At 39.3% G+C, this 13115-nt stretch overlaps 1 protein-coding gene across 1 annotated transcript in view; it reads left to right on the top strand.

Moving 5' to 3' along the window:
• The window catches only part of TM9SF3 (transmembrane 9 superfamily member 3), a 59020-nt gene that overhangs the window by 8442 nt on the left and 37463 nt on the right, over positions 1-13115 (top strand). The window contains exon 2 of the mRNA XM_070781279.1: positions 917-1112. Coding sequence (XP_070637380.1) covers positions 917-1112 — 196 coding nt within the window. The remainder of the gene's footprint in view (positions 1-916; positions 1113-13115) is intronic.

Genomic DNA, 13115 nt, shown 5'->3' with positions numbered 1-13115 from the left:
AATAATTGGTGATATAAGTTCTTCACTGTTTGTTGACAAGCTGCATCTTATGTTGTCTTTCATTTATATTGCTAATTAGGATTATTAGTTTTAAAATCACTTGGTAACTACTCTTCATAGAATCATTGGAATTTTAAACTTGGGGAGATCTTAGAAATCTTTATTAGTTTCCCCAGTCAGACCCTGGAAATGTGAAGTCACTTACCCAAAGTCATTGGACCACAGCCCAAGTTTAGCTACATAAAGTATTCACTGATGGGTAAAGCCATAATTGTTAATTCAAAAAAATTTGCATGCAGTAGCTGTGTTTCAGGCTGATAAAGGGAAAGACAGAATGATGGCTTGGATGAGGTGTGGAGGTTTCACAGTATGGCTTTCTCTTCCTCTTCTTTGGTCATTTCCTCCCTTTGACCAATGATTGTGGGGGGCGGGGGGAAAGGTAAAATTTTATTTGTGCTTGCTGACAACATTAGATTTTTGGAGTTTCCAGTGATTAACATAGGTTCCGGATAAACTGCTGATTTTGTTTCCTCCTCCTTTGTCCACATTAGCATGGTGAATCATGTTGGTTCTAGGTTTATCATTATTTGATAGTGTAAATTTTAAGTCTAAACATATTCTTACAGGTTATTGGGGTTTATTTAAACAGTATCTTCTATAAAACAAAGTCTGGAAAACATGAATCTGCCTGAGACCATAATCAGAATATATCATTTTAAAATTCACCAAATTTCATTTTTAATGTGTAGAAACTGATCATCATTTTGAAACAAGCTTCCAGCATTTTATTTTAAACCTTCCAAAACTGAGATAGTACATTTTTGTTTAGAATAAATAGCAAAATATTCCCTTAATTTGAATTAGATTTTTTTTTTAAACATATTCTTAACTTGCTTTTTTGGTTTGTTTGTTTCAGTATCAGGATAAAGAGGAAGTTGTCTTATGGATGAATACTGTTGGGCCCTACCATAATCGCCAAGAGACATATAAGTACTTTTCACTTCCATTCTGTGTGGGGTCAAAAAAAAGTATTAGTCATTACCATGAAACTCTGGGAGAAGCACTTCAAGGAGTTGAATTGGAATTTAGTGGTCTGGATATTAAATTCAAAGGTACGTAAACCTTAATAGTCCTTGTGATAAAACAGGGTTTCTCAACTTTGGCACTGTTGACATTGGGTCCAGATGATTCTTTGTGGGGGTGTGGGGGTGAGTTGTCTTGAGCATGGTGGGACGCTGAGCAGAGTTCCTGGCCTCTACCCACCAGATGCCAGTAGCACTTCCCAGTTGTGACAATCAAAAACATTTTTAAACTTTGGTAATCACCCTTGTTTGAGATCCACTGCTCCAGACTCTAACCCTAAAAGTCTCATCTAACCCTAAAAGATGTTTTTATCTTTAAGTTATGTGTGTTATATTTAGAAAAGTATACTAGTAACTAACAAAGATTTGTTTTGAATATTTATAAAATATTCATGGATCTTGTTAATAAAATTACATTTCCTTAGCATATTTATTTCTGAAAGGTGTTTTCTAGTAAATTCTTTAGTGATTGGACATAATGTGTTTGGGGAAAGCTTTCATAGATTCCTAATGGAGTCATTTCCAGAGGTACAGAGATGTAATGGGCTGTATGGATACTTAAAAATTATGTGTAAAGTCTCAAATTCAAATTTGTACTATTGGCTCAATGTATTTATCAGTGTTGTATTGCTTTATCCTCTCAATACCTGTTTAGTGTGGTTTAATATTTTAAGTCATGGACTTGTTAAAATTAGGGGGGAAAATCCCCTGTAGCTATTTATTATTTGTTTTATCAGTGCCCAAGAGTGTGTTTATACTTTTGATTTTTCTCTGTGAAGTTTGTCTCAGCAGGTATTTCCTGCATGGACATTTTTACCTGGTGGGCAGACACCTGAGTAATTGAATTTTTGCAGGATCTTTGATTAGGTATCTTGATGTCTGAATACAGCATGAATCTTGTAATCAGAAGCTTTGAATTTTAATCTTGTTTCTTTTACTCTATTGATTTTAGTAAAGTTGTTTACTCCAGTTTTAACTTTATTGTCTACATGTATGAAATGATTAGTAATGGCCCTCTGATATTTTTAGCCTTTTGGGAAGAGAGTGTGAAAAGAGGTATTTTAAAGATAATATTTTGAATGTAATGTTTAATTTTGATTTGTTAAATTCTGTTGTTTTTAGGATGTTTTTCCTTATTGTTGAAAATAGGTATAAGCATTTACATTTTTTTTCCATACTTTCCTTGGGATTTAATTATAAAATTAAGTTATAAATTTAAACCACAATGGCATGGCCTGTAACTTTATGAATTATTATAAACGTGCCCTGAGGCTTGTTTTAATTTAATGAGGTAATTTATTTAATCAGAAATAAGGAGGAAACTTAGAATATATGGTCTTCAAGAGCCTCAGTACTACATTTATTCACATATTCTCTCCCCTCCCATATTTGATGAACTTCCCTGGTGGCTTGATACTCATGTCTAATTTATTAAAAAGGATCCAGAGAAAGAATAGGCAAAAACCCTGAGTCCTTCGTTGCTACTATGAACAGATTTCATCCCTTTTTGAAATCTTCACTTGTACTTACTAAATAAGAGTTACTCTTTCAGCTGTCTTAATGATTCTTATTTTATTAGTTTCTTGAGGCTGAAATGGAAAGATTACTTAGATAGAGGGGGATGGTTTTCATGGGCTGTAGAAGTGGAATTTATTTTCCTTTCAGACTAAACACTTTTAGATGAAAAGAATCAGAACTGGCTGATGTCACTCCCTAAGAGCCGACAGTTCCTTGAAGTTCTGTCAACCCTGCACTATAGCATGGATATGCTGCTAAAGGAGCTGCCACGTTACGTGGTCCAGATGCAATAGAAAATGCTAATTAGACTTCTCTTTCAGTTGTAGATCCTTGGTCTCCCTGTTCAGAGATAAAGTTGATCACGCTTTGAAAAGTGTTTTGTGGGGTTTCTTGGTTGTTCTTGTATCGTAGAATTTTAAAGGTGGAATGGACCTTACAGATGGTGACGTCTGATTTCCTCTTAGGGAGGCCCAGAGATGAAACGATTTACCTAAGGCATACTGCAGCATGCTAATACTTGTCGAAACTTGAGCCCTCTGTCCCTGTGTGAATTGTAGAAGTATTTATATTGTTAATCTTTCATCCCTTAAGTATTTGATTTTTAAAGGTTCTTCTGAAGGCATACTCAAGTAAGACAATACAATTTTGGAAATACTGTGACACTAGGAAAAACTATCTATATACAAATACAGATACACACTTAGGCGTGCATTCACACAAATGTAAGTTGTTTTTTTTTTTTTACCTAGTAGATTCTGTCAGGCTAAATGGATCGGTGGTGTTTCGTAAAATGAAGGTCACTAAATAGATGCTTTTAGGAAACTGATAGTGGCGCAGTGGTAAAGACCCGCCTGCTAGTGTAGGCAGACAGGAGAGACTCTGGCTTGGTCCCTGCGTCAGGAAGATGCCCTGGAGTAGGAAATGGCAACTCTCTCCGTCTTCTTGCCTGGAGAATCCCATGGGCGGAGGAGCCTGGAGGGCTACAGTCTGTGGGGTTGCCAAGAGTCAGACATGACTAAGCATTCTTAGAGGAGAAGATGGTAGTTTTGAGTCTAATGTAGGATACCCCTCTTTCAAGATTTTATGTACAACTTAGTTTTTTCCTTCCTTAATAGTTTTTATACTACCACTTAACAAAATGCTACATTGAGAACATTTAGAGAAAGTTAGAAAGAAAAGGGCATACTCAAATTGGGTATCTTTGAGACTTGAAATCATTACCCTTTAATTTTCAAGGGTACCTCTCTCTTGGAGTCTTGCTTTTATGGAGTGGAAAGAACATGTGCTTTAGAGTCAGAGAGACTTGATGCATCTCAGCGCTGCCTCTGCCTGTCTGTATGGTTCTGGACAAATTATTCAGCCTCTTTAATCTTACTTCTTCATCTTTGAAATGAGGGAAATATTCACTTGATAGAATTATCAGATTTAAATGAGATGATGCATATACATCATTTATCAAAGTTCCTGAAAGTTTACATTCAGGAAAAGGTCATTGTTATGAATACTAATAGCACATAGTATGTGTCTGTACTTCAAACTTGATTTTGTATTAGCAATTACAAAATGCTAATTGACTAAATTATAAAATTCAATTATAAAACAATAATTGAGTTTATTGACTATAGTATAGGATTTGACTTATCCTCAAGCTGCTGGGTGGTTTAGTTAATTCCACAGGGGCAAGGACAATTGAATTCTTGTTCACTGTTGCATCCTTAGCTATTAAGTTATAGTGAGCTCTAATTGTCTGGCACCTGGTTTGTGCCTACTTGTTGTTTATGATAACTGGTTCATTAGTTATTTTTCTTTGTTTAAGTTTAAAGTTTTTATTTTGTATTGGGGTATAACGAATTAACAATGTTGGGGTAGTTTCAGGTAAACAGCAAAGGGACTCAGCCATACAGACACATGTATCTCTTCTCTCCCAAACACCCCTCCCATCCAGGCTGGCACTTAACACTGAGCAAGACTTCCATGTCCCATACAGTGGGTCTTTATTAGTCATCCATTTTAAATAGAGCAGTGTGTACATGACCTTCCCGAAGTCCTTAGCTGTCTCTCCCCACTGGCAACTATAAGTTTGTTTCCTAAGTCTGTGAGTCTCTTTCTGTTTAGTAGGTGAAGTTCATTTGTATCGTTTCTTTTTAGATCCCACATGAGGGATGTCATTTGATATTCCTTTGTCTGGCTTACTTCACTCAGTAAGATGTAAGATGGATTCTCTAGGTCCATCCATGTTGCTGCAAATGGCATTATTTCATTCTTTTTAAAGGCTGAGTGATATTCCATTGTAGATATGTCCTACATCTTCTTTTTCTATTCCCTGCTCAGTGGACATTTAGGTTGCTTCCATGTCTTGGCTATTGTAAACAGTGCTGCGATGAACATTGGGGTGCATGTATCCTTTTGGATCATGCTTTTCTACGGTTATATGCCTAGGAGTGGGATTGCAGGGTCATGTGGTAGCTCTATTTTTAGTTTTTTAAGGAACCTTCATACTACTCTCCATAGTGGCTCTACTAACTTACATCCCCACCAACAGTGCAGGAGAATTCCCTTCTCTCCACATCCTCTCCAGCATTTGTTGTTTGTGGATTTTTTTGGTGATAGCCTTTCTGACTGGTGTGAGCTGGTATCTCACTGTAGTTTTGATTTGCATTTCTCTAATAACTAGCAGTGCAGAACTAGAATAGTAATTCTTAAGCAGGGGAGGTGACCAACCACTCCATTCCCTCTCTTACAAGAATTCGTGTGGTATAATGAACAAAGTTGATGGTTCTAGAGGGTTCCTCGGAGAAGGCAATGGCACCCCACTCCAGTACTCTTGCCTGGAAAATCCCATGGACGGAGGAGCCTGGTAGGCTGCAGTCCATGGGGTCGCTAAGAGTCGGACACGACTGAGCGACTTCACTTTCACTTTTCACTTTCATGCATTGGAGAAGGAAATGGCAACCCACTCCAGTGCTCTTGCCTAGAGAATCTCAGGGACAGGGGAGCCTGGTGGGCTGCCATCTATGGGGTCACACAGAGTCGGACATGACTGAAGTGACTTAGCATAGCATAGCATAGAGGGTTCCTTCCTCCTGTTTATTTTATTGATCTTCCCTTGAATTTTCTCTTCCTTGAATATTTCAAGTTAACAGAGGGGTTAACTTATTTTACTGGTATTTCTTCTACTTCTGTAGAGTGAAATGGTGAGTACTGCAGATATGGAGATATACCAGGGACTGTTTAAGACTCTTTTGTATTTCTAATTCAGTGATTCTCAATCTTGTCTATTTTCATCCTTGAAATAAACTTATAGAGGTGTGTTATACCTATTTTTCAGACTAGGAAGTTGGGGCCCAGAGGTGAAGTAAACTTGTCTAAGGATTCACAGGTGAAAAGTGGGAAAGTGAGAATGTGAACTAAGCAGCCCAGCGTTAGAGTTTGAGCTTTAACCAATTTGAGTTTTAACGACTCTGCAGTATTTCCCTTCAGATATCTGACTGGGGTGGTAAAGCCTGATTGCCAAAGGGTGGGGAAAGGGCTTGGGAAGCTGCAGGTCCTTTCTTTCAGCCTGAATGAAGATTTTTGTTTTTGGTAACCCCACCCCATCTCCAGTCCCTGGATTCCTGCTCATAATGTTCCTGCTCTTCTGAGGCTGGAGCCTCTCTGCTGAAGTTCTCTAGGGCAAGTGCCTTTGGTCAGCGGCAGGGGCAAGTTGAGGGTATTCATCTGGTTGTGTGGTGGGTTGGGGAGGGGACCTGGGCTTCCAAGTCCTCCAAACACGTAGTCTCATACAGTGTATTCAGCCCTGTGTCTGTCTGTCCTCCACCTTTCCACGTGTGTGGTGCCTCCAGGTCCTGAGAGAGCCTCCTGTGTCCTGTGACGACAGTCCTAGCGTCCCTTCTGTTACAGCTTCCTCTGGCTTATTAGTCGTTGCCATCTTCCATTTGTTTTCCATTTCCTCAACATTTATTGAAATCTTTTCTCACTGTCTTCCTTTCTGTCCTTGTGCGCCTACGTTTTTTTTCTTCCTCTATTGACATTTTAATGGAGTTTCGGAAGGTAAAAGACACTTGTGGTCAGGCTGCCTTGTTTAGTTGGAAGTCTGGGAACTTGATGCAGTGTTCTGTCCTGTTGGTTTCAACTGAAGTGTTGTAGCTCAACCAGGCAGTTTGAATCTTACATTGAATCTGGACTAGATATTTTGAATTCATGGTGTTAGCAATTTTTTAAACTTTACACTGAAAATTTAACTGAAAATTTGATAAGCACAGTCTTTCTATAAGTTCTTATTCAAACCATTGCTAACATTGTTTTCTTCAGATTGACATCTGTCTCTCTTGTTTTCAAAACAATGTGTGTGTGTATATATATAATTCTTTTTATTTTAACAGTGCGATAGGATCAATGTACAAAATTTAGAAACTACAGAGAAGTGTAAAGAGTATAAAAATCACCTGGATATAAATACCAGTAATAGTTTCCTCTTTTTTTTCTGAGCATCTTTACAATCATTTGCATTATTTAAGATTTTGAATATTGGGTTCATGTTATTAGTATGATTTTAAAAATGTATTTAATGAGCACTTACATTATGTTTATTATGTGCCAGATACTGTTCTGAGCACTTGCTCATTTAATGTTATGTATTAATTAGTTTTTAATCTTTTTTTCTTAACATCTTATGAGCTTGTCCTCAGATTGTTAATTACTGTTTAAATGTGTTTGTTTAGTTTTCTGTGAGTGGATATTATAATTTCCCCCATTTCCCAGTGGCAGTTTACTCATTATTTTCTTCCTTCCCCCCTCCCCTTTTTTTTCTGTTAGAAATAATGATGCATTTGTCTATACTAGCACATAGGTACTTTATTTCATCTTTGACTCTTTCATTAGGTTAAATTCTTAGAAGTTGAATTACTGAATCCAGAGGTATACATGGCAGTTGTTTTTACATGTTGCCAGATAGCCACCTGGAAAAAAATTATACAGTTTATCCTGCCAGTCAGTTGGGTCAGTTAATATTGTTTATGTTTATGGTTATTAATTAACAGTGAAAATGCCAGTTTTTCAGTCCTTTTTTAAAAGGTTCATTCAGCAGTTTTTGAGTGCTTACTGTATTCCAGAGCCCTGCAGTAGGCTCTGGGTATACAAAGTTGAGTAACAAGCTCTGGCTTCAGGGGTCTGTAGACCCTCTGGAATTGTAGTCTTAATTTTGAGTGAATATGCATTTTCAGGGGATAAGGGAGATATCACTTTCATTGGATTTTCAGAGAGGTACTTATAGTCACTATCTGTGACTATATGGGCACTTGTCCTTAAAACAGCTCTGGGACAGAGATAGCATAGATGTTATCTCTTTTACAGCTGAGAGACCTGAGGATCACAGAGGTTAAGTGAATTGCTTTTATTCACAAAGATAGTAAGTAATGATACCCAGACTAAAATCCAAGTTCTGCCCATTTCTCTATCATTTGTCTAAAGTGACTTCATGAGAAACTTTGCTGAGTGCTGCTGAATTTCAGATAGAATATTTTTGATTTTCCATTCAGTAATGCTATCAAAAGAAAAAGTAAACAAAGGAAGGCGTGATATGTTCTTAGAGAACTCATGAATAATTATCACATTCTTTTTTCAGTGCTTTCACTGTCTATTCAGTTATTAGTCTGGAGTGTTGTTGAGAATTGATTTACTGAAAATTGATTGAGAATGACAGATTTACTGGCATGTAGTTTCCAGAATCTACCCTTGCTTTCTGTTTGGAAGATCAGTGTTACATTTGCTGCTTTATATAACTTCGGTTTTCTTCTTTTTCCCCCATAAAAAAATTTGCGCTGGTAAGATCCCGAATCCTCCTCAGGGTTCACGGCGTGTCTCTCATGTGAAAAGAGCGCGTTGTTGTTGTTGTTTCGTCGCGAAGTTGTGTGCGGATCTTCTGCGACCCCATGGACTGTAGGCCACCAGGCTCTCTGTCCATGGAATTTCTCAGGCAGGAATACTGGAGCAGGTGAGAAAGGTATATCCTATTGTAATTTTAAAGTTGTGATTTGTGGTGATGGATTTTTCAGGTTGTGTTCCAGTCATGTAGAGTGCTGAGTGGCGATTTGGTATATTCAGAGACATTACGTTCCTTGTCTTCGAAGTGGCTTCCTCCAGAGGGAAGTGCTTGTTTCAGTTGAGCGACCAAGCTCTTCAGTTATTGGTGATGTTTGTATTTGCTTACATGCCTGCAAGAGGAATTTCATTCAAATATGACGAACCTAGGTCCTTATTATAGCCTTCCATAATGATGTTGTCTCTTTTACCTCAGTATTTGTTTTCTAGACTTTATATCACTGAAAGATACTCTTCAAGACTTCTGTATCGATCCTTCTGAGATACTCAGCTGAAAAATTTCATTTGTTTATATTGGTATTTTTTCCTTACACCCACACACTTCCACACCCCCTCCCCCGCCCCCATTCACAGGCAGATGCATGTCTGTGTGCATACTTAGTAATTTCCTTTGTCAAATAAATGGAAAATCATGCTCTTAAAATTTGTTAAAATGTTTTGTTTATTTGTTCAGTGCTTGCTCGGTGCAGGATACTGAAACAGGCAGAGCTGGGGCTGAAAAAGGTTATGATCAGTTATAGACGTTGCTCTCAAGACCTGGTGGTCTTTTTGAGAAGCTGAGTACTGGTGTGAGGTTCTAGGTGGTGCAGGCCTAGGTGCTGTAGGAGGTATGGAAAGAAAGCCGTGGGGCTTCAGCGAAGGGGCAGGCTGCGTGGTTTCAGCAGTGAAAGGGCTGGGGAATCAGAGATCACTCTGCGAGGGACATAGTTGAGGAGTGGGAAAGATTTTAGGATAGACACGTGAGGTGGGGTTTACTGTACAAACCAAAGTCCAGAGGCCCCGGCAGCACAAGGTGTGTGGGAACTGCAGGTGGTTGACTTTGGCTAGAGTATAGGGAGAGAGGATGGTAGATAGTTGGAAAAGAGAGGGTTAAGCTAAAGTTCAGACTGTGAGGAATCTTTTCAAAGCTTTGTATGGGTAAATGTCATATTGTATACCTCATAACTTCATCAGAGAAACTACTACATTGTTAATGACAGTTATCAGTGGATGTCTGATTTAACACACGGAATTTGATGGCCTTGCAGAGGTAGCTGTGAGTTCTCCCACGGCCACTGGGGCCATTTGTTGCTGCTCAACCTGGACCTTCCTGTGGTTCTTGCTGTCCCCTCTGTAGCTCCAGTTGCCTGCTGCCCTTGGTGCATTAACACAATCTGTGGAAATCCCATTTGGAGCCCTCTTGCTGGTAGTTCTCTTAGCTCCTTTTGTAGTAATCTCTTTCTTAATTCTTCCTTCCTTCTCCTGTGTTCAGTCTCAGTTTTTGCCGTTATGAAAACCCTAAATTTCTTGCTGCCTTGAAAGGGCCTGGGCAGACAGAAAACATGTATAGGAGCCATTGTTGTTGGATTGTCGTTGTTCAGTCGCCCAGTCATGTCTGACTCTTTACGATCGCATGAACTGGAGCACGCCAGGCCTCCCTATCCCCCACCATCTCCCAAAGTTTGCCCAAGTTCATGTCTGTTGCTTCAGTGATGCCATCCAGCCTCTCATCCTCTGACACCCTCTTCCCCTTCTGCCCTCAATCTTTTCCGGCATCAGGGACTTTTCCAGTGAGTCAGTTGGTCGCATCAGGTGCCCAAAATACTGGAGTTTCAGCATCAGTCCTTCCAATGAGTATTCAGGGTTGATTTCCCTGAAGATTGACTGGTTTGATCTCCTTGCTGTCCCCTGGAAGACTCTCAGGAGTCTTCTCCAGCACCACTGTTCAAAGGCATCAGTTCTTCGGTGCTCCACCTTCTTTATGGTCCAGCTCTCATAACCCTATATGACCACTGGGAAGACCATAGCCTTGACTATACAGACCTTTGCTGGCAGAGTAATGTCTTAGCTTTTCAACACACTGTCTAGGTTTGTCATAGCTTTCCTGCCAAGAAGCAAATGTCCTCTGATTTCATGGCTGCTGTCACCATCCGCAGTGACTTTAGAGCCTAAGAAGAGGAAATCTGTCACTGCTTCCACCTTTTCCCCTTCTATTTGCCATGAACTAATGGGGCCGGATGCCATGATCTTAGTTTTTTCAGTATTCAGTTTTAAGCCAGTTCTTTCACTCTCCTTTTTCACGCTCATCAAGAGGCTCTTTAGTTCCTCTTCGCTTTCTGCCATTAGAGTGGTATCATCCACATATCTGAAGTTATTGAGGGTTGTTCTCTCACCCCTCTTGATTCCAGCCTGTAACTCATTCAGCCCGGCATTTCTCATGATGTGTTCAGCATATAGATTAAACAAACAGGGAGATAGCAGACAGCCCTGTCTACTCCTTTCTCAATCCTGAACCAGTCAGTTGTTCCATACTGGGGTCTAACTGTTGCTTCTTGACCCACATACAGGTTTCTCAGGAAACAGGTAGGAAGATCTAGTATTCCCATCTCTTTAAGAGCTTTCCACAGTTTATTATGATCCACACAGTCAAAGGCTTCGGCATAGTCAATGAAACAGAGGTAGACGCTTTTCTGGAATTACCTTGGCAGTTTGATCTCTGGTTCCTCTTCCTTTTCTAAACCCAGCTTGGACATCTGGAAGTTCTTGGTTTGCATAATGCTTTAGCCTAGCATACAAGATTTTAAGCATGACCTTACTAGCATGAAGGGCTTCCCTGGTGGCTCAGACAGTAAAGAATCTGCCAGTGATGTGGAAGACGCGGGTTCAGTCCCTGGTTGGGAAGATGCCCTGGAGAAGGGAATGGCAACCCATTCTGGTGTTCTTGGCTGGAGAATTCCATTGACAGAGGAGTCTGGTGGGCCAGAGTCCATGGGGTCCCAAAGAATTGGACACGACTGAGCAACTCCCTTTACTGGCCTGGAGATGAATGCAGTTGTCTGATGGTTAGCACATTCTTTAGTACTACCCTTCTTGGGAATTGGGATGAGGAATGACCTTTTCCAGTCCCATGGCCACTGCTGGGTCTTCCAGATTTGCTGACATATTGAATGCAACACCTTGATGGCATCATCCTTTAGGGTTTTGAATAGTTCTACTAGAATTTGTCACATCCACTAGTTTTATTAACTAATTATTATTCATATTTATTATTCTTATCTAAGGTTTATTCCTAAGGCCCACTTGACTTCGCTCTCCAGAATTTCTGGCTCTGGATGACTGACCACACAATTGTAGTAATCTGGTTCATTTGGATCCTTTTTGTACAGTTCTGTGCATTATTTCCATCTTTTCTTGATCTCTTCAGCGTCTACTAGGTCTCTACCGTTTCTGCCATTTACTGTACCCTTCTTTGGACAAAATGTTGCCTTGATGTCTCCAATTTTCTGAAGAGATCTCTAGTCTTTCCCCTTCTGTTGTTTTCTTCTAATTTTATACACTGTTCATTGAAGAAGGCCTTCTTGTGTCTCCATGCAGTTCTTTGGAAATCTGCGTTTAGTTGGATATACCTTTCTCTTTCTTCCTTGCTTTTCATTTCTCTTCTGTTTTTTAGCTATTTGTAAGGCCTCCTCATATAACCACTTTGCCTTCTTGCTCTTCTTTTTCTTTGGAATGGTTTTGTTCATTGCTTCCTGTACAATATTGTGGACCTTCTTCCATAGTTTTTCAGGCACACTATTTACAAGTTCTAATCCCTTAAATCTATTTGTTACCTCTATTGCATGTTCACAGGGAATTTAAGTCGTACTTGGCTGGCCTAGTGGTTTTCCCTGCTTTCTTTAGTTTAAGCTTGAATTTTGCTATGAGAAGCTGATGATCTGAGCCACAGTCAGCTCCAGGTCTTGTTTTTGCTGACTGTATACAGCTTCTTTATCTTTGGCTACAAAGAATGTAATCAGTTTGATTTTGGTATTGACCATTTGTTGATGTCCATATGTAAGGTTGTCTCTTGTGTTGATTTGCTATGACCAGTGCATTCTCTTGGCAGAATTGAGTTAGCCTTTGCACTGCTTCATTTTGTTCTCCAAGCCAAACTTGCCTGTTTTTGGATACAAAGCAATTTTCTTCTCCCACTTTGAGAGTGAGAGTATTACCCTGTCCTTGTTTCATGGGACTTCAGTGTTTCTTGCTATCTTTGGTTTTATAGTTTTGGGGTATCCACTCTGGGCTGAGCAGTAATGAGGGGAAGCTGTTCTCTCTGTTGAGGGCTCGGGAGACATGGTGGTGATATCTGGAGTTACACCTCAGATTGTTACTTCTGGTCTAAATAACATAGATGGCTGTTATTATGGTTTGGCTGCACTTTATGTTTAAGTTGTTTTAGTCAGCATTGAAAAATTTGAGAAATTTAACATTGTTTCTTGGAGGAAGTTGTTTTTCATGTTCTAAGTAACCAGTATTATAGTACAGGAGAACTTAAAAACAAACATCTATGCTTTCTTTTTTGTTGTTGTTAAGGTTTATTTCTCTCTTTTTTCCCCTCATTGCCTAAGTAACATAAAAAAAACTGTTCAATCCTTTGGTTGGTCATATAGAGTG

The sequence above is a fragment of the Bos indicus genome, chromosome 26, assembly GCF_029378745.1.
Source record: "Bos indicus isolate NIAB-ARS_2022 breed Sahiwal x Tharparkar chromosome 26, NIAB-ARS_B.indTharparkar_mat_pri_1.0, whole genome shotgun sequence".
Classification (NCBI taxonomy): Eukaryota; Metazoa; Chordata; class Mammalia; order Artiodactyla; family Bovidae; genus Bos; species Bos indicus.
This window is presented reverse-complemented; position numbering and strand designations above follow the sequence as displayed.